General features: G+C 45.7%; 1 protein-coding gene across 2 annotated transcripts in view; it reads left to right on the forward strand.

Moving 5' to 3' along the window:
* Positions 1-26,308, forward strand: part of LOC144785322 (uncharacterized) — a 327,092-nt gene that overhangs the window by 108,044 nt on the left and 192,740 nt on the right. For both annotated transcript variants that reach the window (XM_078664285.1, XM_078664286.1), the window contains exon 5: positions 2,857-2,945. In XM_078664285.1, coding sequence (XP_078520411.1) covers positions 2,857-2,945 — 89 coding nt within the window. The remainder of the gene's footprint in view (positions 1-2,856; positions 2,946-26,308) is intronic.

A 26,308-nucleotide genomic window follows, 5' to 3' on the forward strand; every position in this document is an offset into this window, starting at 1 on the left:
TGTGGTGTTTTGTGTTGTTTTCTTGTTGTAGTGTGTTGTTCTTGTGTCCTGCTGTGGTATTTGTGTTGTGCTTTGTTTTTTTGTGGTACATTGTTGCTACCATATGTTGTTTTGTTGCTGTGTTATTGTTTTGTGGTGTTATGTTGTATTGTGTAGAATATGTTGTTGAATTATGATGTTGTAGTAGTACCTTTTTACTGTGCTGTTGAGTTGTACTATGCATGGCATCATGCTTTGTCAAAATGCCGTGCCTTTTCCTAGGAGCTTGAGTGAGGGTAGGTAGAGGTCTGACTCACGGGTCGCACTTCCAAATGGAAATACCCGGGAGTGGCCACGCTCTGAAAGTCCCCTGAACAAAGCATAACGCGCCAATCTCTTAATTGTCTATACCACCAACCACCCAGGACCGGACAGCCAAGCTTCCTTAGCATGAAAGAGGAAGGCAGGTACCACACCTTAAAAATAGGTCAGGGACGAATTTCACTAGATGGTATGCACTAATACTGCAGCTCCGTGAGATGGGTCACAACCGTCCCTATCTTTCATTTGAGTGTGAAGGGATCTATTTTCAAGTCAAAGCTAAGGTGGATATTTGTTATATGTGTAGTATACACTGTACCTACCCGTATATAAACTACACGTTCATGTCTATAATTTTTGGACTGTCATACCAAAGCAGCAGGGTATCTTGCAGTGATGCTCGAGTCTATGTTAAAAAAGTAATGCATTCATTTATAAATATTCAATCATACCTGTCAAATAGTAAAAGAGACATTAACGCATGCAAAGACTACTTGAATAAGGGATGCATTCAGGTGCTATATTTTTTATATATATACATTTCATCAATTGTATGTAGGTGACACATGATAAATGTATGTATTTGGTAAATGTATGTATTTTTACTGTAAAGATAGGCATAAATGTAGTTTCCAATCCAGGGCACTCTGAGGTTTGTAATCTTTTCTGTTTTTATTAGTGGTGTGAGCGTCCGAGACAAAAAAGTAAATCAGGCATCATGACATAGAAATGCGAAAATAACTTTTAAAGTTAGGTTTACCAGCTGAAAATTAACTTAATTCCCACATATTTTCCCAAAGTTAATAATATTTATATTAAGGGGTAGGACAGCATTTATGTGACTCATAGTGGTATGTTTTTAAAATGGAGACAAGGTGGTAAGCATGGTTGGTATATTTAAAAAAGGTCTTCGATGTGTAAAAGACGTTTTGAGCGCGTTTGTTCATGGATAACGTCCTATAGGGACCATAAAAGGCTATCGATTAGAGCCACATATGCGCCCCTGCAGCCAACAGACATGCCAGTCGCCCCTGCCCCTCTCGCCAGCACTTACATTTAAAAAACTAAATAAAACGATAGTAAAACGGGTTTTACTAACATTTTATTTATTCTGGGGCAGGGCCAGGGTTATGATAGGCAGGAGGGGAGTGGTGGGCTCTACTTACACTGCGCATGTGGTTTTTGGTCGGCAGTATAAGGCCAGCTGAAAACCACATGCGCAGTGACCCCTCTAACCCCAGCTGCATTGCTGGGGCTGGAGAGAACAGACACAAACTAGTCTGTCCTGGATCGCACATCATTGGTGCTCAGGCCAATCGTGAAGTTTCTTATATGTGAGAGTAGCTTCAGGATTGGCCGTAGGGCAGGCTGGGTGTCCGTGCCTGCCTGCTGCGGCGGGGCATAGAGGAGCGGAAGAACGCAACATGATGCTGGAGGGCAGCAGGGAAGGTTAATTTTGTATTTGTTGTCCCTCCATTCCATTCCATCCCCTGCCCTGGGGCTTGGTGAGGGGCAGAATGTCTCTTAGATAGCTCTAAACACCAGGCCCGCCTCATCTAAGGCTCTGCGTACACTGTGAAGTTATTTTGTAAGTTGGCAGGGTGGTATAGGTAGGTTCTTATGACACAGTGTGTGTAGGACCCATGTCTGGGCATAACCTTTCCACTAAGGTATACAAAGAAAAAGTGTACATAAAAGTGATGGATGGAAATCTTGATTTAATCTCAGCCACTGTTAATTAGTCAGGCCACATTCTAGTCCATCATTTTGAATACAATGCTATCTCAGTTTGGATCCAGCCATATGTAAATCATTCTTGACCTTGCTCCAATGAGAACTTTTTTGTATACTTTAGTGTGTCGCCTTAAGTGGGATGGGTATGCCCAGACATGTGTCCTGTGCACGCTGTGTCACTGGAACCAAACAATACCTGGGTGATTAGCCCTAATGAGGGGAAAACCGATACAAGGTTGCTTGTGTTACAATTCAAGGGCGACCTGGTCTGGCAGTTCAGCCTCAACTGTTCTCATTGGCGCAGGGTCACAACTAATTTGCATATAGCTGAGGCCAACCTGAAGTTGCATGGTGTGCAAAATAACGATGGACTGGGATGCTGCCCCAAGTAATTACCAATGGCTGAGATTAATTCAAGCATTCCATGCATCATTTTTTTGTATACTTTAATGTGACACCGGCTAGTAGTCAAGAACTCAATGGGTCTCAGACTCATTCCTGCTCTATGGGGTCATGAAAGGGGGCGGTGTTCAGCACCTGGGACTGTGCAGTAAAAAGAACATCCGCTTTTTGTTCCTGACCCCATATGCACAGAGGCAGATTGTGCATCACATTCTCCATGGAGGTAAGGTTGCAGACAACTTTCAGGTCCCCTCTATAGGAAATAGAATGTGGTGGCAAATTCACATGCGTTTGGATTACTGACCTTGGAGCATGTTCTTACCTGTCATTATTAACCAACTCTGCAGTCAGCAATGTCACAGTGAGGTGCGATCAGTGTAATTTTAGCTTATAGTAACTCATGATCTCTCTGCTCCGCAGGCGGCTCACAACAAGGAAGATCAGAACAAATGGCTGCAGGCGATATGGAAAGCCATGGTCATGTCTGGCCAGGAAGAAACGCTCTGCAGGTATTTCACTTCTGTGCAGTTTTCTCTGCTCCAGGTCTTCAACTGTTCCAACAAAGCCCACAATCCTCATTCACTGTCGAGCTCTTCCATTATGTGGTACGACCCTCAACCTCAACCCACTTGCACGCATACACACATGCACACTCCTCCCCACATAAACATGTACAATAAATTGAGTATATACATACACGCACACATATATATTCTACACACACATATTCTAGGGCTACAATATGACTGGCTCAGAGTAGCAGCTGTGGCTGTGCCTAGTACCACAGTGTCCCACAACACCAACTGAAGGCAGAGTAACAAGATGGTACAGAAGGGTTTGAAGAAAAGGAGCATTAAATACAACCCATGAGACATTTTTGCCAATAATGAGACACCTTTGTCTACCTGCCTAAAGCTTATATTCACAACCTTGAAGCAACAGCTATTACACATCCCATGCGCCAACTGTGCCCACCATCCTTGGATTCCTGGTTAAAAAGAGCAAGAGCTCCCTGCTCAAAATGGATTAGTAGTATCAACTCCCTCCTACTCTTGTGGGTAGTCAATAATCCGACTTCCACAATGGTCTAACCCACTTCTATGCTACCTCTTGAAAGTTCTGGATGGTATGGTTGGAAAACTACGCTGCTGCGTACAGAAAGTATTATCCAGCCTCAATGGTGTCATCAATGGGAGCAAAATTTAATACATGCTGCCACCATTAGGAAATTTACCACCAGCCTCAAGTGCTCCTAAAATTGACATATGGCCCAGATCCTTCTCAAATTTACATCTTAGTTGTAGAGGACTAAAGAGCACTGCAGTCCTTACAGGTCAGCGGAGAATTTTTGGGGGAGACACCGTCATGACACTCTTACAGACACTTTCTCACAGACACTCTCTCTCAGACACTCTCTCAAAGACTATCACAGACACTCTCTCACAGACACTCTCACAAACTCTCACAGACACTCCCTCACAGACTCGGACACTCTCACACAGACACTCCCTCGCACACACTCTCTCACAGACACTCTCACAGACACTCACTCACAGACACTCTCTCATAGACACTCTCTCACAGACACTCTCTCTCAGACACTCACAGACTCTTACGACTCTCTCTCACACTCTCTCACAGATTCTCTCTCACACTCTCTCACACTCCCTCTCACAGACTCTCACAGACACTCTCTCACAGACGCTCTCTCACAGACACTCTCTCACAGACACTCTCTCACATACTCTCACAGACACTCTCTCACAGACACTCTCTCACAGACTCTAACAGACACTCTCTCACAGACTCACATACACTATCACAGACACTCTCACAGACTCTCACACTCTCTCACAGACACTCTCTCACAAACTCTCACGGCCATTCTCTCACAGACTCAGACACTCGCTCACAGACACTCACTCACAGACAATCACTCATACTCACTCACACTAACTCACAGACACTCTCTCACAGACCCACAGTCTCTCACAGTCTCTCACAGACACTCTCTCACAGACACTCACAGACTCTCTCACGACTCTCTCTCACTCTCTCTCACAGACTCTCTCTCACAGACTCCCTCCCACAGACTCCCTCTCACAGACTCCCTCTCCCACTCTCTCTCACTGATTGACTCACTCTCATTGACTCTCTCTCTCTCACTGATTGACTTACTCTCACTGACTCACTCACTCTCACTGATTAACTCACTCTCACTGACTGACTCACTCTCACTGATTGACTCACTCTCTCTCACTGACTGACTCACGTTCACTGACTGACTCACTCTCTCTCACTGACTGACTCACTTTCACTGACTGACTCACTCTCTCACTGACTGACTCACTTTCACTGACTGACTCACTCTCACTGACTGCCTCTCACTAATAGACTGACTCTCTCTCGCTGACTGCCTCTCACTAAAAGACTGACTCTCGCTAAAAGACTGACTCTCGCTAAAAGACTGACTATCTCACTGACTCACTCTCTTTCACTCACTGACTAACTGACTCACTCTCTGACTCTCATTCACTCTCACTGACTGACTCTCACTGACTGACTCTCTCACTGGCTCTCACTCTCTCACTGACTCTCACTCACTCTCTCACTGACTGACTGACTCTCTCACTCTCACTGACTGATTGACTCTCTCACTCTCACTGACTGACAGACTCTCTCACTCACTCTCACTAACTAACTAACTGACTGACTGACCTTCACCCTCCTGTTATTTGTGCCCCCCATAATAAAAAAACAACAGCAAGCAACCATTGGGACTGGCAGATACAAGTTGCCAGCAATGAAGGACAAAAAATATCAAGACATTATTTTTAATGCTTTTTTAATATGGTCGTTTAATTGTACATAATGCTTTTGTGGTCATATCTAAGGTAACAAAAATGCTTCTGACACTTCTTTATTATAACTTTTCAGCATGCTGCAAACTTCTGTACAGCACATCTTAAAGACATAGGTAAAGTCAATATCTCTGGCTAAACACTTATAAGTTCCCAAAGGCGAGACCTATTGGCTATGCCAATGCTTGTTATGCCAAGCTAGAGGCACCATCCTTTTCTCTGCAGATTATTCTGTTATTGGCAGCACTCATTGCCAATAGTATCGTCCATGCTACTCGCTGGACTGCTGAAGTTACTCGTTGATCCTATCTACTGTGACTCCTAATATATGTGAAGCTACCATGCCATTGTTTTATCAGCTCCCAGGTTTTCTCGAAGACCTGTTGAGCAACACCTTAGTATAATAGCTAGGAGCACAGTTCTGTAACTAGCCGCACACCGATGTGCTTTACGCAGCATGCATTCTTTGTACTGTTACGTTACTGATAGTAATGAAGGTTAAAGGACGTGTAGGCTAATGTCAGCTGCTGATTTTGACTTCAATAGGCCTGTTTATATACTAAACTTCCATATGTAACAACATTTGTCTTAGACATGGAGAATTTATTTAATAATCACAATCGTCATAATTCTCTAATTCGCAGGGATGCACTCTCGTAAATGACCCTTTATCCTTGTGAAGCCAAGTAAAAAGGAAAAGGGTCTTGTACTGCAAGATCTGAAAGAACCGAGGACAAAGTCAAGTTAATTAGATAGGATCTGGTACCTTAGAGTGCTTTTTTAGAGAAATGAGTCGAAACCTGCGGTTGAAGAGCTGCTGAGTTCCTAGTGCTGCTCGAGGGCTGAGGAAAGCTCCGTGACAGTGGAGCTGTGCTGATGCTGGGAATGATTGTTGTAACAAGGCACGTGTCTAATGCTGAGACCTGGAAACATGCATGATATTGTTGGCATGGTGAAGGAAGTAGAGGGCCCTGACCTTTCAACATTCAAGATGGCACTTGCCATACCTAAGAGGAGATCCCCAAGTCTCTGTCAACCGGCAGCATTGGCTCCCTGGAATGTTGGCCTCCATCCTCCAAGTTTCAGCAATGGACTCCTGTTGAGAGAATTAGGGGCTCATGGTAGAAAAGAGTGTCCCCACCCAGTGGTGGTCCGAGTACCCTTTATATCGCAAGTCTGGTGCTTGGAGGACTAGTTTGTTTGGGTGCACATACCCCGGAAGCGGCAGTGAGTCAATTACCTACCCGTCACCTCACTAGGGGCCTTGAATAGAACCAGACTAGCTGTGATGACCATTGTAGTGCAGACTGCAGCTCCTATACCAGGGCTGAACTGGAATTTATAATCAGCCATGCAAGAACATTCAAACCAGGCTTACACTGCAAGGTTTCAGGTGATCATGGCTGCTTATCATTACCCATCCTTCCCCCGGGGCTGAAGCCCACTATAGAAATGCCAGAGTGGCAGACTGACCAGTCCTACCCCTTCCTGAGGCGGCGGGGCTCATTTGCTGCCCAGGATACCTGATGTGAGATCATTTGTGGACTGTGGTACGAGACTACAGTTGTAGAATCCGAGCTATTAAACTGTAGGAGTTGGCCTTTCTGACTGTTCACTGCTGCTCTAGATTTTGGCATGGGCACGGCCGCTGACTCCAGATACACTGCGTCTTGCCTGATGCACTGTTGCGAGCGTTGCCTGAATAAGGGAGAAGTCGTTTGATTTTATAAATGGTGCTTGTTAGAACTGACTATTTCTGGTAGGCTAAGGCTGACGCCAAAGCCAGGCAGAAACCACCATTCTAGTCAGGGCAAGGGAGTCACACGCCAAGATAACCCCTACTCACCCCCTTGGAAGCTTGGCGCGAGCAGTAAGGCTAAACTCGGAGGCAATGTGTAAAGCATTTGCGCCAGCACACAATAGCAACAACATCCTAGGCACACCACAAAAGGAACTCCACACAAGGTTATATGAAAATAACTTCTGTATTGTCAAAATCACATCAGATAGAAATCACACATGTACATTGTGCCAACTGGCACGGGCAATATTCACAAGGGATTATTCACAAGACAGGGCCACATGGGCCACTGTCAGGATCAATACTTTTAGGAATAGAAATACTCTCAGAAATTAGAATAAAAGGATATAAAATCACTGTAGCACAAATTAGCAAGAATAGCACACAACCAGTAACTACTGGTAACAGGTAAGTACCACCTACGCAACCCTAACCACCTTAGGAGAATGTCACGCAGGGGACCAGGACCTCACTAGGTCCACCTGTACTGGAAAGAACAACCACCTAAGAATAAAATACATTTAGGGGTATCAGCAAGAACACATCACATATGATGCATCACAACATTCAGAGGTGTAGGGAAAAGGTAAACACATGATGCATAAAAACACATTCAGCGGTGTAATAACAAGGCGCATGATGCATCAAAAACACATTCAGAGGTGCAGGGAAGGAAAAACACATGATGCATAAACCAACACATTCAGAGGTGTAAAATCAAGGAAGACACATGATGCATAAAAACATTCAGAGGTGCCAGAACATAACTCAATAGCGCAAAGACACATGATGCCTAAAAACATTCAGAGGTGAAGATCAAGGTGCGTAATCATATTAAATGCATTACATTTCCTAGCACCATATCACATGCGCAAAACTCACATTAGGCAATTACCATCACATAGATAATCAAATTGCGCCTAAATAAAATCACATACCAGCCCCCATCTAATAAAGGGACTACAGAGCCCTGTGTCCAGAATGTCAGGGCGCGCTGCCTTGCAGCGCCAGTCAGGGGTGCGCCACTGGCGCAAAACCTTAACGGTGCAGGTGCCCACTACTTGCTGGGCACCTGGGAAAACCACAAGACCTAAACAGTGCAGCTGCCCACTAATTGCTGGGCAGCTGTGAAGCAGAACTGCGGCAGGGCTCTCACTAGCCCTCAGGGACCCAAAACTGCGCCAACTGGGAGCCTTCTAGGCTCTGAACTGCGCACGTTGGAGCCACACAGGCACTGGACATCACACATGTCCCCAACGTTGGAGCCACACAGGCTCTTAAACAAATATGCCCCATGGAGCCCTCAGGCTCTGAAAACAACTGTGCCCCCTAGAGCCTCCGTGGCTCTAAACACAAAATGCCCGAGCCTCTGAGCAAATGTCCCCAGGAGCCCTCTGAGCCTCGCTGGGCTCGAAATGGCCAAATGCTCCCCAGAGCCTCTCTGGCTCTACAACAAAAATATGGGCAGGGAGCCTCTCTGGTTCTCAATCAAGGAAATGCTGCCTTGAGCCTCACGGGCTCACAACCACTCAGGCCCTCGTCGTTGGAGTCCCCCACTGGGGACTCTGAACACACCATGGCCCGTGGAGCACAGATCGCGCCACTGGGGGGGGCGGACACCGGCAATGTGTCCCGACACCCCCCTCTCCTTACAGCAACACCCCCGACTCACCGGCTCTGCTGCGGGGAGGCTCCATCGTCGCGCCGTCTTTCTGCGGCGTCCCCCCTGCTGCCGACACTCCTCCACACTCGGGCCGCGGGCCGGTGCTCTGCCCGCACACAGGGCTCTTCACTCGAGCCCCGGCCACGCTACCTCTCTGCTCCTCTTCTTTTCTCGGGGCTCCCTCTCTGTCACGGGAGCCCCACAGCGGCCGCCGCCATCTTCTTCCCCGGTCTCCCTCTCTGGTCACGGGAGACCGGCAAAACAGGCAATGGCTTCCCCCAGGCAGGGGGAAGCGGAAAACACGTCTTCCCGGCCCTGCCCACAACCAGGGGGCGGGCCGGACTTCCTCTTCCGGTGTTTCCTCCGGGCTGCGGCGGTGATTCCGAGGGGCACAACGAGGGGTGGACACCCTCAGTTGCAAAATAAAGTATAGCCGCGGCACCTGCTAAATTAAATAAATAAGGTCAAAAAGTCGCAGGGTAGGCACCTGCCAAACCTCACGCAAAATGCGTGATGGCGACACGCTCGCCCTACAGTAAAAAGCGCTCTCAAGCGATATGGGACCAAATAAAGCGCTCTCCCAGCGCTATAAGCAATAAAGCAGCCCCCATGAGTGAAGGGGGCAGGAGAGCCAGGCAAAGGGGTCCCCAAAAGTCCTGGGCAGCAAAGTCCAGCAAAAAGTCCTTCAGGGGTCTAGGACAAGTCCATCAGGGGCCCAGGACAAGTCCATCAGGTATCCAGGGGCTGGGCAGGGCCCAGGGATTCCCCTGGGCCCAAGCAGCAGCACGCCCCTGGCAGGATTCAAGTCAGCAACAAGAACGTTTTGGAAGGGGACACAGACCCTTTTTATACAGAGAAATCCTTTGTCTTGCAGGGTGCAGGCAGTGTGAGAACCAGCTAGAACTGGTTATAGGGAATTCCTTTCACTGACCAGGCTAGGGACATCAGACGCACCCCAGGGGGTGGAGCCAGCATTGTGTGGGGAAAACCCAGCCTCACTCAGGACCCTCAGACCAGACAGTCAATCCACAAGCAGGCCCAGGCTCACTCCTCCCCTCACATCAGCATGCTAAACACTCCATTCACCACCGGGGCAGACCCTCCCAGACTCTTGGAGCCAGGCTCACCAGCCAGCCTCAGCCAATCACACGCCAGACACAAATTACACAAATATGCCAACTTCTAAAAGTATTCAAAAGGGGGTGGTGATGGACAGAGTATCTGAATTAAGCAGAACACTCCTACCCAGTCAAAAGATCAGGGCTTGATCCATCACCGTTTTTTAGCTCACTGCACCATCCCAGTTCAGAACCTGGCTACATGCAAATTAGTCTGACCCTGGCCCAGTGCATCATGGGAACAGGGCAGACCAAACTACCAAGCCAATTCTTTACTGGAAAGGAAACAAGCTTCCGGGGACCGGTTTCTGGCATTACAGCCGTCTTCGACCCGGCTTGCTTGAATCCTGATGGTGCAATGAGCAAGGGACTCATGTCTGAGCATACCCTTCCACACTCATGGTGGCCAAAATAATTACAAAAAGGGGGTGGTGATGGACAGAGTATCTGAGTTAATCAGAACACTCCTACCCAGTCAACAGATCAGGGCTTGATCCATCACCTAAAAAATGGTGATGGATCAAGCCCTGATCTGTTGACTGGGTAGGAGTGTTCTGATTAACTCAGATACTCTGTCCATCACCACCCCCTTTTTGTAATTAACTTCTAAAAGTGGCACTTCTACACTAGACACAATCATGCCGCATACATCATTACGCAGCATTCAATCTCACGAGTTTGTGCATACCAAACTCGACCCTGCACTCCCCACACATCAGGAACTACCATGGTCACACATATTCCCCATGCATTCCTATGGGAGGGCAGGTCACTCACCACACATACACAGAGAGCTCACGCGTAGAGGCCTAAAATCACCAACACCAGGTCACAGAAACAGGCTAAGAAAAAGCAAAAAGTTTCGGGGTGAACCTGCCAAAAAGGGGCAGGTCCAACAGTGCCCCAACATCGTAGCTTGGTAGTGCTATTGCAGACATCTCGCGGTAATCTCTCTTTGGAAAATTTAGTAAATGTGGCACAATTACCTTTAATTACCATTATCCTTTTTCCACACCAAATTCTATTCTCGAGAGCTCCCTGAGCCCCGCGGCTGGCTTTAATCAGCCCGCGGTAGTGGTTGTAGTGCCGGAGGTCAGCATCGGAGCAGCGGTCGACACCGGCGCTCACAGAAGCCTTGAGCCAGGCAGTAAACTGTAGGCAGCTGGCGACACTGGCAAAATAGAGAAATGCCGACCGGAGGCAGAGGTGAGGCGAGGTAGAGAGAGCTGAGCTGAGCACGAGCGTCCGCTGACAGTAGGGACCCGCTCTTGCTCGGTCCTGCAGCCATTCACGAGTCAGCCCTACCCCCTGCTCGGCTCCTGCCTGGTTTCCACCCAGTCACCTACACCCTTCCACCCCTTCAATTTTCTCCAGCTCCTGCCTGCTCAGTTTATTCCAACATAGGAGTTGATGCGGAGGAGCAAGCAGTAGCTCCAAAACACTGCTGTGAATTGCGGTTCTGCTGACCTGTGACCTGCGACCCACAACCACTTAAAAGGCCTACCTCGCGGGACCTACATCTCGAGTGGGCATAATACAAGCGCACCCACCGTTAGCAGGTGGCTGCCAAGTGTGCGACCCGGTGGTCAGCGGTATGCAGGCATGCCGTGGTGTCCCCGCTTGTCTGCTGGTGTGGTTGGCGGTGTGGCAGGTGTGGTGTGCAAAGAGTGTGCAAAGGGCAAGGAGATCTCTTCAGATACCTTCAATCTTTTTTAAGTAATGTAAAATTTTAAAAACTAATTACTCTGCGACAAGACGATGTAGGGTACTACTGTGTGCACTGAGCAGCTATCAAAAGTACTCGACTATTGATTGTATATCCCGATACGCTCAACTTCATAGGGGCATACCGTCCAAATTCCCTAACTTACTTTACACAAATCAAAATACAGAAGGAGCGTAAGAAATAAAGCATGAATTATTGTGATACCAATTTCACAGTCTTATTAGAAAATTAGTTCCAAGAAGTAATCCTCCGGGCGAATATTGTATGGTTCGTTTTCTTTATTCAGAACATTATGTTGATGTCAGTCAGCATCCAAGAAACAGAAATGTTATTCATACAACAAAGTTAACAGCCGACACGTTTCGTCCCCATTTGGGACATCATCAGGGCTGTAAATAAATTAAAAAGGAAAAATAAAGTCACCTAAACAGTGATCCAATTATGTACAGTGTAAAAAGTTTTTAAAATGTTGGAATCTGGTGCCGAGTAATGCCGCAACACTCACCATTCTTTCCAGGCCGTGAGGGGAACGGCAGTTAATCCCCAGCCTTTGCCTTTGCCACGAACCCGTGAGTGGAATGGCCAACAACAGGACGTCATTTCCCAGCCGCCCCTGGACACCGGGCGCTGGGTGATGTGCTGGGTGACGCGGAGACGGCGTCGGCGGGCAATAAAGCCTCCGCAACACGGGACGCGAAGTCCAGGCCAAGGGCGGGCCCGTTTGAGCTTTTTGAGGTCATTAGAGGCCAGGCTGGGTCCCCCTCTTAATTTTCAACATCAAAGGTTAGTGTCTAACGCTTGTTGGGTCTTGTTTGGGTCTACTGCTAGAATTTGCAGGACGTTATAAAGTTGGTGCGCATAAATAATGATGAATCCCGGGAGGGACGGACCATGAATGTACTTACAGGCGGAAGTGTGGCCGGGACTCTAGATCAATTTATCATTAGAGCTAGTTCTGTTTTGGCCCACGAAATCGCCCTGACCGAGCGCCGTTTATCCCTTGATCCACTGCAAACAAAGTGCTCGTCCCTGGGCGGTCTTTTGTCCGTACGCTCATCCGAACGTTGTTTGGCCATCGGTTTAGTCTCTCCCAACTTAGCAGGAGCCCTTAGTCATTCTACACCCTCCCCTTTGGATATGGCTTCTACTAACGATTCTTCGTCTAGCCCTGTCCTTCCTGTACCGCTACAAGAGGGCTCAGTGTGCACCTCTCACCAACGGGTTGTGACAAGGTCTGTTCCTAAATCCAAGTCACAAGCCGTGGAAATACAACTAGAGCCTGCAATAAAGAGGAAACATGGAGGGGGTGCTCAAAGACAAAAGAATGCAAAGATGTCTAAAACGAATAAGGATGATGGGCATGTGAACTTTATGCCACAAACGTCAATTCAGCCTCAGCCTCAGCCTATATTTCCTTCTTCTGGATCTCAAAACATGGACCAAGCTGGAGCATCTGTGCTTGAATCGGACCAAGGATTATGTGCCAAGATGGGGGATCTTATCTCGGCTTCTTCATCTCCAAAAATAGAGAGACTGACTTTAATTGAAGAGAAATTAACGAATCTAGAACTTATTGTGGTGGCTAACCATGGTTCCATTATGGCTTCAATGAGGGAAATTAACCGGCCGCTTGAAATGACGCCTGAAGTGTAATGTATTCCCACAACCTCTAACTGTTCCTCAGCTATCCCTTTAATAACCAATCCATTGCCTTTGCTACTTGGTAGGAATAGAGGGGTGGATGTTAACTCGGGTATTGGTGATGCAGCTCAAGGTGGCAGTGTGGGCGAGGTGGGAAACACTTCGAGTGAGTTTGCCCAGGTTATCCGAGCACCCCCTTGGAGGCAGGAGGGAGAGATTGTGTTAGGTTAACTAGTAATACCCTTCAAAATAACTTTGAGTCTGGTTTAGTTAACCACTCAACTACTGCCCGGGAGGGTACAGGCAGAGATTTCTCAGCAAGGAACTCTGGATTAGGTAACAATCTCCCCAGGAATGATTCTAGTATATTTCATCTTCCACCTGCCGCTGCACCATTGGTGGTGGTTCTGAGGAATGTTCCAACCCTATATGCTGGCCAGAGTGAATCTACAGACCAGTTGATGGCAAAGACAATGCACTGGCTTAATGCCCAATTGAGGGAAGCGGGGGTATGGGGCTGGGATATTGCAACCAAATGATAATGGCAAGACGTTCGTCATGGGTTGGATATACCGTCAAGGACTGGGGTGACTGTGTAGTTGCCAACTTTAATAACAAGCATGTGGTTAGACTTCTATTGGAATGTTTGGGGTGTAGAAATGTGGGGTATTATACCGGAAAAATATCTAATCTTCCTTTAGGTTTTTTTTACAGACCCCACCACGATTCCCCGTTTGGAGGGAGGATGTGCAGGGAACATCAGGGTGCCCCTCAACAGGGTACTCTCCAGAGAGTTACAGTCCATTCCACTGATTTAAATCTAGCCAATCGATTTGCCCCTCTGTCAGGCTTAGATGGTTGCGATTGACTGCCATCAGCAGTTCTTAGTAAGATAGCCAACATTCCCATTCACACCAATGCTGCCCTTGGGATGGATTCACATTCTCGATCGGCAATAGGTAGTGCGTTACAGGGTTCTGAGGAATTGGTACAGCTAGAACCGGGTGTCGACTCTTCTCCCAGATCATTAAGCATTTTATCCTGGAACATTGCTGACTAGATCCTCCGACTGGTCCAATTTTATTGAGCCTTATAATATTGTTGTTTTCCAGGAGACTTGGTCACTGGAAACGATTTTTCGGCCAGGCTTTTTGGCTTTTGGTAAGCCTGCAATTGCTAGTCCTAAAGGGCGTCCATCAGGCGGCCTGACGGTCTGGGTTAAACAACAGGCAGGTTTCCTGGTAGATGACCTTCCAATTGACACCCGGATATTCAGGCCATTAAAATAACCACAGTGTGTGATTCTGAGTTCATATTGATTAATGTCTATGCCAGGGGGTTAGTAGGAGGTAAGGCATCTACGACCATCTCTAGCCTGGATACACTCATTAAAACACTGGAAGGGACTTGCAACCAAATTATTGCAGGGAATTTTAATTGCACGTTCGAGCCTCTTGGTATGGGAGACGGGAATCCAACTACCGATGAGGATGCCATGTGGGATGTTCCGACCTTAAATATGGCTCCAATTAAGAAGTGGACTGAAGCTGCTCTTCAGTTCAAAAGCTTAACATTGGAGAGGGGGCTCCGTGCAGTTAACGGAAAAACTAACTCGGATCATAAAGGCAACCCTACTTGCACAAGTGGGCTAAAACGTAGTAGGATTGACTATTTTCTTGTGAATTTAGAATTCTAGCAACGGTGAGGGACATGGAGGTCGTGAAAAGACCAGAGAGTGACCATGATCCATTGTCACTGACATTAGATGTAAATTGCTGTTCGGTTACGAGCTGCAGCATGGACATGGTAACAGCTGATGTCATTATGTCCCATGACTGCCGCAGGCTAAAGTGGGCACAGGTGTCTGTAGACAAGAGAATTGGGAGTCAAATCAAGGCGACGCTTGTCCTCTCATTACTTGAACCCTATGAGGAAACTTTTGCAGCCTTTTCAGCAGTTCATGAAACCCCGTTTGCCAAGTTGAGATCCTTTTTTATGAAACCAAAATCAAGAGCTAATAGACCTCCTGTGCTAAAATAAGCAGAATGGTATGATGGGGCATGTAGAAATCCCTACAGGTCTCTATCAATAGCAATAAGGGCAGGTTTACCTCAGGAGGTAAGGAAACAGAGATGTGAATATAAGGCCACTCAATATCAGGCAAAGAAGGCGTTTGACAAAAGTAGGTGGAGGGACTTATTTGATGCAAGTTCCGGGAAAATTCTGGCAACTCATTAAGAGGGGTAGTGATAATGCTGGTTCGGTACCAACCAATAATGTCCCTCCTGAAGCTTGGGTCGCTCATTACCAGACCCAAGTTTCTATGCATGATAATGACTGTGGGCAGTATCAGAATGTAGCCCCGGATTCAGTCTTAACATTCACCCTAGTGGAAATAGACCACGCTTTGGACAGGGTAGCTGCAGGTAGAGCCCCAGGTCCGGATGGTATTCCAGCAGACATATTTAAAGCTGACCGGGAGAATTGGTTGAAATATATTCTTACTTTTGCCAATGGACTAGCAAGAGGTGCTCCAATTCCGGAATCCTGGCGTGGGGCAGAAATTGAACTGATCTACAAAAAAGGGGATCGTGCTAGTCCAACTAATTACCGGCCGATAAGCCTTATTGATTCTATGCAAAAGTTGGTGGCTAGATTAGTGCTAAACAGAGTAAATAGGTGGATTGATGAATATTGGAATTTTATCTACCTATCAAGCAAGATTTCGTGCCCATGTTAGCACAATAGACCAAGTTTTCAGATTTATGATGATATATTGGAATACCCTGGTGCTAGCTGGGGGCACTCTCTATGCAGCATTTATAGATCTTATATCTGCATTTGATCTAGTGCCCCGTAGAAGCTATGGAACACACTTAAGGAAGCAGGGTTGCCTGCTGAGATTCTATCTTTCATCATAAAATTGCATGAATCCACTTATGCCCAAGTCTGGTGGGGTAAACAGGGTGAGGTAACTGAACGTTTTCCTGTGGACGAGGGAGTTCGGCTGGGGTGTGTCCTAGCCCCTACCCTTGTAGGGGCTAGGACACTAACAAGGTTCATTAACAAGGTTCTCTCATACTATACGGAATATCCTACGGGTGCCCCTATTCTCACTGGTTCAAGGATACCACTTTTTTAATGTTTGCAGACAACACTTTAATTTTATCTAAAACACGTGTCGGTTTGCAAAGAGCCCTCGATAGATTTGGTCTTTTTTGCAAGGACCATGAACTTATAGTCAACGTCGATGAAACCAAGTTCATGGCGTCGCATACGTTTAAATCAATTAAAGCTAGAGTAGAAATCAACTCTGAGATTCTCCAACAAACTGACTCCTTTACATATTTAGGTGTCACACTGGGCAAACGGATGAACTGGAAGCCACAGATGGACTTGCTTGTTTTAAGACATAACCAACTGGCAGGGGCTCTTTTAAAAGAACATCGTCTATCCCATACCAAACCAGTTGCTCCCATTTTAACTATATACCAAGGGAAGGTTTGGGCCTCAATAATTTATGGTGCTGAACTTTGGGGATTCGAAAATGTAGTCCCTTAAGTCCAAGCGCAGAATACATTTCTGAGGGCATTAACCGGCCTTCCTCAGTCTACCCCTCTTAGGCCATTATACCAAGACCTGAGGTGTATTTCGTTTGAGGAGGCCGCAGGTTTCGGACCCCTTGCCCACTGGCGAAGGCTCTGGACTACCCCGGAGTTAGCACCTTACGCGCAAGCTGTGAAGCATATTAGAAATGTTGATAAAACTAATAACATTTCTGGGCTGCAAAGGATTAAGGCTACCTTATCGGATATGGGTCTCACCCATCTGTGGCTGGACCCTGAAGGAAATACTTTTCCTTCAAAAACAGATTTTAAAGCCTTATACAGGGACATGGCTAATTTGAGGTCTATTTCTCGGGTGATTAACACTTCCTTAACAGGTCTCTTTATTAGGAACATAGAATTGATTATAGGTGGGTAGCTTACTGGGATACCATAATGAGCCCTGGTGACAGGAAGCTCTATCATCAATTTAGAGTGGATACACTCCCCTTAAAATCTTTTTCAAGTAAGTGGGGGACGGTACAAGACTCAAAATGCTACTGTTGCCCTTGTAAGGAAGAAACCTTATCTCATGTTCTGTTTGTATGTTCTGCATACAAGGGTCCTCGCCATAAATGGCTCAAGCCAGTTTGTGCTAAAATAGGAACAAGATCTTGCCAAACGACTTTACGTATCTTGAGAACTAATACAAGTGAGGTCATAGTCATTGCCATGGCCAAGTTTTGGAGCTGGGTGTGGGTCATCAGAAGGAACTGGCTGCAGGCACTATGTAACTGATGTTATATGATATGACGTAGTTTGCATTAACTTCCTTGTACATAATATTGAGGTGTCTATCCAACCCTGCGTAATATATCCTTTTTAGGTCGAGCGACCTATCTCAATGCGCATGTGCACATTGAGAGCGGGAGCTCGATCTATTGCGGCTTAAACAGAGCTTACCGAGATCAGGCGATTCCCAGGCGATTTCTTCCAGTGCACGTGAAAGCGCGTGCACAATGCCACCAGCCGCTTGCCTGGCATTACCACATCAAAGGCAAGGCGTCCTCGTCTCAGGCCCCTGCTGCTTCACACCCTCATGCCGCTCTCCCCGCTCCGCCCCCTCCCCTGCCCGCCGTGTCCACTTCACTTTGACGGCCGCAGGCCGTCTCTCGTGTTTCTGCTTGTTTTGTTATGGGTTTCAGGTACTCGGCTCTCCTCCCTCTGTTGGGCTCCTTCCACAAACAGGTTTATTTATACAGCGCTTCACAATGCGCTTCTGTCATTTCTAAGCACTGTAACCATCAGATGCAACTATTGCATCATTTAATGACACGGAGTTTACCGACCTCCGAGGCACGCACTTGGCCTCACTCACACCCCATGCTGGTTTTAGGGTTTGTTTTGTCATCGATAGCAGAGCAGAGCATTTCCCGTAGCATGTGATTTCGCTCACGTTTTAGGCTTTGCTTTTTTCTGATAGTTTTGTCTCCGATGCATGTGCGTCAACCCCGTACCATTTCTTATAAGGTGATGTTTTATTTACTTAACCATTTCGTTCCAGGCAATGGTTAGATTTCGGATACTGTTTTTCAACTGTCCCCAACTGCTTTGCTTTTATTGTTTTTCATTGCGTCGGCGCAACAGCATTTCTCAGCCCACTTAGTGGTTCTTCTAAGGTAATTTTTTTTTTAACTTTGGCGTTTATTTACGCAATAACAACTGCTTTGATTGTCACGTATTTTTCATTGTGTTTTCACTACAGCTTTTCTCCTCTGCATTATCATTGTCTTTTATTCCACTATAACTAATGCTTTGCTTTTGCCGTGTTTTTAATTCAGTTTTCGCAACGGCATTTCTCTGCCTGCATTATTAGTGCATGTCCAGTTAACGGAGCTTCAAAAATACAACGGCGGCGCTAGCACAAACCTATGGGCTTCCATTGCCAGTGGCACATATGCAGCATTTAATTCAAGGCTATGTTTTTTTATGGATTCAAGGCTATGTTTTTTTATGGATTTCAGGTACTTGGCTCTCCTCCCTCGGTCGGGCTCCTTCCACAAACAGGTTTATTGATACAGCGCTTCATAATGCGCTTCTGTCATTTCTAAGCACTGTAACCATCAGATGCAACTATTGCATCATTTAATGGCACGGAGTTTACCAACCTCCGAAGCATGAAGGCTGGCGGCAGAAAGAGTCCAACGTCCTGCTGCATCACGGGGCAAGCTTATGCTAACCAGGTGCATCTCTCCTGCATAAGGCACGCAATTTAATATTTGGCATCAGGCTTCGTGTGAATCTGGTCCGCCGATGGGGGCCACGTTCATCTGCGTGCATGTTCTGTCCCATCTGACTATACTGACCCCCCCTCGGATATCCCCCCCTGTTTACATTGATGCTCTGTGTATGCCAATATTGATCCTATACTTATACACCTCAGCAGCGGGGTTAAAAAGATAATTGCTTTACTTTCCCATTTCATTCAACACAATGTTTCACTTTCAGCTACATCTCCACCGCCGTTTACATTGGTGCTTGCTTGCTAGCAGTTCTTGCGCTCTGCAAACACAGCATTTCTGTTGCTTATTAACAATTACAAAGTATATTAGCACTAAAATATTATAACCCTGCTACATTTGTGCCTTTTTTTTTTCACAACCAATTTTATTGAGCAAATGAGCATTGAGAATGTGGCATCTCCACAACCGAAGAACACCACGACAGTATCAAAACAGCAATTACATAGGCAGCAAATGCAAGAGTATACTCATAAAATATGCTCAGTATAGAAACACCCCAGTGACCCACCCTAACCCACAACTCCACCCCCCCAGCCCCGGACACCCCCCAACCCCCCCCACCACACGTGCATAGAAAGCAATAAAGAAAAGCAAGTAGGTGCAGCGCCACCAGGGCAATGTTACTTCGGGCCAACAGTGTCACTATGATCAAATGTCCTCCTCACGCTCCGCTGGGGGGTCCAGGAGTAGACCACGATAGTTACATTTGTGCCTTTTAACCAACAGCCTAGTATTTTTGGTTTTTATTAGCAGATTTTTACTTTCAGCTATTATGTGCTTGCTCGGCACACAAACTTTTTTTAAAATTAAGACTACGTTACTGTCTGGGTACAGCTGCTTGGACGTCGCGCTTTATTGGCCGCTTCATATTTACAAAAAGCTCTCACTGTACACGCCCGCTCCCCATCCTTGGCTACAGCTGCTTGTGTTTTGAAAATGCACAATTGTTTTTATTTAACTTTATTTCACAAACAAAAATAAATAAACAACAATTTTGCATTTTCAAAACGCCACTCACCCACGCAACGCCACTCACCCACGCAACGCCACTCACCCACGCAACGCCACTCACCCACGCAACGCCACACCACTCACACACGCAACGCCACTCAAACACGCAACGCCACTCACCCACGCAACGCCACTCACCCACGCAACTCACCCACGCAACGCCACTCACCCACGCAACGCCACTCACCCACGCAACGCCACTCACCCACGCAACGCCACTCACCCACGCAACGCCACGCCACTCACACGCAACGCCACGCCACTCACACGCAACGCCACGCCACTCACACGCAACGCCACTCACACACGCAACGCCACTCACACACGCAACGCCACTCACCCACGCAACGCCACTCACCCACGCAACGCCACTCACCCACGCAACGCCACTCACCCACGCAACGCCACTCACCCACGCAACGCCACTCAAACACGCTCAAGCACTGGCGTTGCCAATAGGTCTCGCATTAGGAAAGTTGGAGCTATTACAATTGCAAATAACAATGCCTTTTATTTTGGTTTTCATTTAAAAAACATAAAGGGCTTTGTCATTTACAAAACCAATAGCTCCAACTTTCCTACTGCGAGACCTATTGGCAGCGCCAGTGCTTGTTACTTGATATGTTTTTATGTGGGATTTTAGTGATTTTATGATGTTTTAAAGATATTTCCTGATTTTTTATACTGTTATTTTATGTGTATTTTATGATTATTCAAATCGAATAAAGACTAACTGAACTGAAATTCAAATACATATTTTAGTCAATAATGAGTGTCTGAGGAGTTTTCAAGGGTTTTATTCTCTAATTAAAGTTTAAGATTATCTGTTTCTTCATTTATTGATCATATATCAAAAAGGTTACAGAATTGAAAATAGAGAAATAAAGTTAGTGCAGAGCATATTATAATGTAGACACATCACGTTTCATAAAGGAAAGAATCCCTATCCTAAGAAATGTGGCACGAATGATGTCAGTCAGAACTCATGAAGACTTAAAAAATAAAAGCAATAGTGAGATTAGCATGAAGCTAAATCAGTGATGAATAATTCCAGAATCTCCCATAAAGAGAAATAAAGCATAGAGCAAATATGCCTTGTCAAAGCCAGCTAGTCAAAGCATAAAGCTTGGGGTTTTTAATAATAGTCAGGATGGAACACATAGCCTACATCTAGTCTGCCCTCATCTTAATCTGTTCTGCTCTCCATCAAAGTCTGCCCTCCCTCTCCTCTGTATATGCAAATCTCCTCTGTTCCACTACCTTCAGTTCAGCATCTACCTCCGCCCTCTCCTCTCTCTGCAGAACTCTGTCTCCAAGTCTAAGGCCCCTCCTCTGCAGATCTCTAAGTCTTAAACTCCTAAACTAGGAACATGTTTATAAATCTTTAACTATGCTAGCCAAAAATGCTTTTTGAATGTCTGAAAATCTGAAAGGGACACCCAAATTTGTTCAGTGTAAAGTAGGTAATGCGGTATCCAGGGAGTATCTTAAGGGACAGGTCATCCCATTGATTATAATTGTTTCTAGTGTAAAGTAAAAGTATGATTTTGTATTTAGTAAACTTCGGTCTATACTGATCTTGTTGGTTGAAGGCACAGAATTCATCAGCGATCCAGAAGAATAGCAGAAATCTTGGAGGGGTGAAACACTACTCCAAAAATGGCAAGGCAATGTTCGTGCAGAACCTCCGGCTTGCATATAATTGTGCCTTTGGAGGAGTAAGTAGGAAAGGGAGGTAGTGGAGCAGGTTTCGAACACTGAACAGCTAGGGACACACAAGCACACATCAAAAGTAACACAAAAAAACAGTTTAAAGGTTACTTATTACAAGAGTCTCATGTGAGCCCACGTTAATCCCAAACTAACTCATGACAAGGATCAGACCTGTCCCAGACAGAGCAATCACATATTTCTGGCACACGCTCTGGGATTCAAGTATGTTGATGAATTTCTGGGAAAATGTGGCTGAGTTCTTGGTCTAGAGCCTGGCAGAGATTGCAAAATTAGGCATTCAGTCAAAATCACTTTATTTGATTATTCAAAATCATAAAAGCATGTTAAAATACCTAACACGTACAAAACATATGACACTCAAAGTCCATTGGTATTAAAACACAGCTATAAAAATGTAGCAATTAAATACAAAATACAAAATATAAAAGGGAGAATCCATTATACAGAAAAATAAGCAATTAAGATTTAGTTTCTTTTTCTCCTAACTCTAACTTTTGCAACTATAAAAGTAGTGATATTAAAAATTTCCCAAGGGCTATTTAGCATCTGTAGATATGTTAAGGCTGGTCTAACCTGAACAAAGCCTTTTCTTTTAAAATTGGAAAGACACAACGCAGAGTATCTTGCCTCGAAAAACTATCACAAGAATAGGGTCCCAGATCCTCTAACTTATTCCAGCCCAAGGGTTTGGCCAATAAAAAGAGAAAAGGGTTAAACCTAAACCTCGTCAGGAGAAAGCGATGTCGAGGCTTAGTGACTATGTCCAAATAAGGCTCCATCAGAAAAGAGGTTTTTAAGATCTGATAGTCACGGGCTGTTGGTTTTAATAGCTCTATCGCCTCTCTTTTTGAGGATGCTAAACGCAAAAACAAAGTCTTTGTCCACCCCAGATCTTTTTTACATATTATTTCAGGGTTGTCAAAGACCTCTAGGTGACCTAGCATCCTTGCTATGGTACTCACATGACTAAACCAGTGGAATACTGCTAGCCCTGTCCAGTGCAATGCAATCACGGATGATCTCTTGGTTAAGCACTAATTCTGGGTTACACCAGATCGAAATCCATTTAAGAAAAGGGGCCATTTTAATTAAGTCAGACACATAACCAACACCCATTTCTTCATGGACTGTGTACGAAGGCGTGGACTGGGGGACTGAGAGCAGACTTCTTAAAAATGTGTTTTCCACCATTTGAAGTTCTGTACAATTTCTATACACCCAAAATTAGGCTTATTGGGTTTGTCTCAGATGAAGAAGGTACTTGCCAACAGCTTGAATTCTTTCCCCGGGTTCTAATATTAGCTAGAAGTAATTTAGGTGGGACATAGAAAGGGTCTGAACATCAACCGAAAAAGTCTTTGGCTGACAAATATGAAGAAACTACTCTCCATTTCTATGTCTGTGCTATACGGTCCTTGCCATAGTCCCAACATATAGTACAAATGTAGGAGCGGAATACGCCATCGTCTTAAAGACTTATAAAGCAGGCCATTAAATTAACAGCAATCAAAGACATTCCCATTTTGAGGAGTTAAATAAAAGCAATTGTGTTTAAGCGGAACCTGCTCAATCTTATGTTTTTTAAAAGTTACAACCCTGCGGCATCCAGTTGTGACTCCTAGAATGTATAGGATGAGAGATATGTGAGCAGCCCTTAAAGATGACGCGTCTTCTCTTATACACTGCCAATACTGCCTGAGTTTGTACCGGGTCCCACATATCTCAAACGGACCCGGTGGCAAGAGGAACAAGGTAGGGCTGTCCTCTGTCACCAATCCTATTTGTAATGGCACTAGAACCCATACTCATTAAACTCTGGGGGAAAGCTGTAGATAAAGGGATCCCACTGGGAGAGACAACAAATGTAGTGTCAGCTTATTCTGATGACCTTATACTGTATATCCAAGACTTAACAGATGACCTGGAGCCCATTCCATTTATATTTAGACACTTTGAAAGAATGTCAAGGTTAGCAATAAATGCTACAAAATTACATGTTTTTTATATGCAACAGAGGGAAGACCCAGAACCTATTCCCTTTGGCCCAGTGATTCCAACGGTTGCACCACAAACCTTCAAATATTTAGGTATACAAAACTATAGAACACCCCAGGACCTTCTTGAAGGGAACCTAATAAAAACCATTAGATCACAAAGGGCCCAGGTTACATTCTGGACATCATTGCCTCTCACATTAATGGGCAGGATAGCCATATCCAAGATGGTGTTACTCCCAAGACTATTATATTATTGTACCAACATGCAGATCCTGATACCGACCAGTGTCTTCCACACACTAGATGCCCTTCTCACAGAATTATTATGGGGTAAAGGACGTAGGAGGATTAGTCTGACAAAGCCTCAACTAAAACCTGAGTGGGGGGGACTTGGAGCCCCCAACGTTCACACATACTGCATGGCTAGCCAACTGCAATGGTTCTCGGATTGGCTGGCTGGCCGAAACTTACACGAAATTGAATACATGCCTCAAAAATTGGTTCGAGGAACACTACATACACTACTGCTGCCTGAAACTAGAATACCACCTGCGATCCCACCACAGCTTAAGTTTGCCCTCTTATGTAGGAGACGGGCACTACAATGCACCATGAGGACTTCCCCATACTCAGCCAATATTCCACTACTTGGTATACCCACCACTACAGGGTTGATTACCAGACGTAGCATTTCCCAATGGACACAGGAAGGAGGAGAGACAGTGGGAAACTTGCTCATAGGTGGCGTGCTGGCAGACCACGACAACTTTGCCCAAGCTCAGGGAGTCCCCCAGAAATTATTTCTAAACCATGCCATTATAGCACATTACATCAAAAAACACTGTGCCCCAGACGGGAGTGAACCCTTGACACATGGATTGGTACATGCAGTGCATTTGACGGGAAGGGGAGGACACTTGGTCCGCTGGCTATATAGAGTCATTAGAACACATGTTGGCACCTCTCTTGGGCCATTACGTATAAAATGGGAGAGGGACTTTGGAAGGGACCTCGGAGCATGACCGTAAAACCCTGGTCCAATCGCTGGTCCTCTCCAGACTGGACTACTGCAATTCTCTTCTTACTGGCCTCCGCAAATCCCACCTGTCCCCACACCCATGTTATCCACCCTCTGCTGGCTTCCTGTCGAGGCAAGATCTATCTACAAGACTTAAGCAAACAAAAAGTGCCTGTGGGTCTTTGAAGTGATTCTGTCTACGGCATGAAATCAACATATAATAGACTGTGAGGGAGGTAAAGAACAGAAAGAAATTAAGAAAGGATGTCCTATGTGAATATAGCACAATAGGATATCTCCAGGGTATGAAGTATACCCATCAGTTATCGTCCGATACTGCCCTTGTCGTCATCTGGGACTCCTCACACCAAGGAGAGCTCAAATTTTAGCCACTTATGTGGAAGTGGGTAGTGAACGACCAGTGATATAAGATGGATGAGGGAGTATCTGAACAGACGTATCAAGATAACTGGTTTGCAGTGCGTGTAAATAGTGAAAAAGAAGTGATATGTGTTAAATAGTGTGAATAAAATTGGAGAGATAGGCAGGAATTTAACTTTAATACTGTCCTACTTTCTTCCAATATTAAAAACAGAGTAGAGAAAATAGCAGGTTAAACAAATATCTGCTAAAAGGAGCTAAAGGTCGACATGTTTCAGCAGTCAAAGGACAAGAGTTGTCCGCTGCTTTCTTCAGGACCAATATTTCGCTACTGGAAAATGAAAATATAAAAGTGCATAAAAGAACATTTGACAACCATATCACCTGGAGATCCTAGGTGTATAGGGTATATCCTCCATATTGCTATTGGGCAGGAGGGTTAAATTACACCTCACCTGGCTACGGCTCAGGTAAATAGGAGCACCGCTCTCTCCGTCGGTACTCCGGGCTTCCCTCCGAGCCGATTCGGGGAGATCTACAAGACTGCCTGTATCACCCACAAAGCCTTGCACTCCTCCTCTCCTCGCTACCTGGCGAATAAACTGAAACTCTCTGGAGGCTCGAGACCATCACGAAATGCGGAAAATCTACTGCTTGAACCTCCCACTTTCAAGAAGGAAAGATCGATGGCCCAATCCTTTTCAGGCAACGCAGTGAGAATCTGGAACTCACTTTTGCCTCAGCCCCAGACCACCACCTCCTCCCAGGCCTTCAAAACTGACCTCAAAGTTCTCCTCCTTCAAAGACACTTCCAAAGTTAATTCATGCCCTCTATTATCTGAAGGAAGACCTTTTAGTATAGAAAATTTCTATTCTCCATGACTATGGAAGTGCCTTCCCAGTGTGTTCTTGTGGTTTGAGAGTCTGCCATTTATTGCAGTACTACCCTTTTACCTGTGTTTGGTACTCTTTTGTAACATGCACACATCACTTTTCTCTTGTAACACACTGTTTGCTACCTCTTACATTTGGTTTGCTTTCGATAATTGCACAAGTGCCACCATTGCCTACGT

This window comes from Lissotriton helveticus, chromosome 10, assembly GCF_964261635.1.
Source record: "Lissotriton helveticus chromosome 10, aLisHel1.1, whole genome shotgun sequence".
NCBI lineage: Eukaryota > Metazoa > Chordata > Amphibia > Caudata > Salamandridae > Lissotriton > Lissotriton helveticus.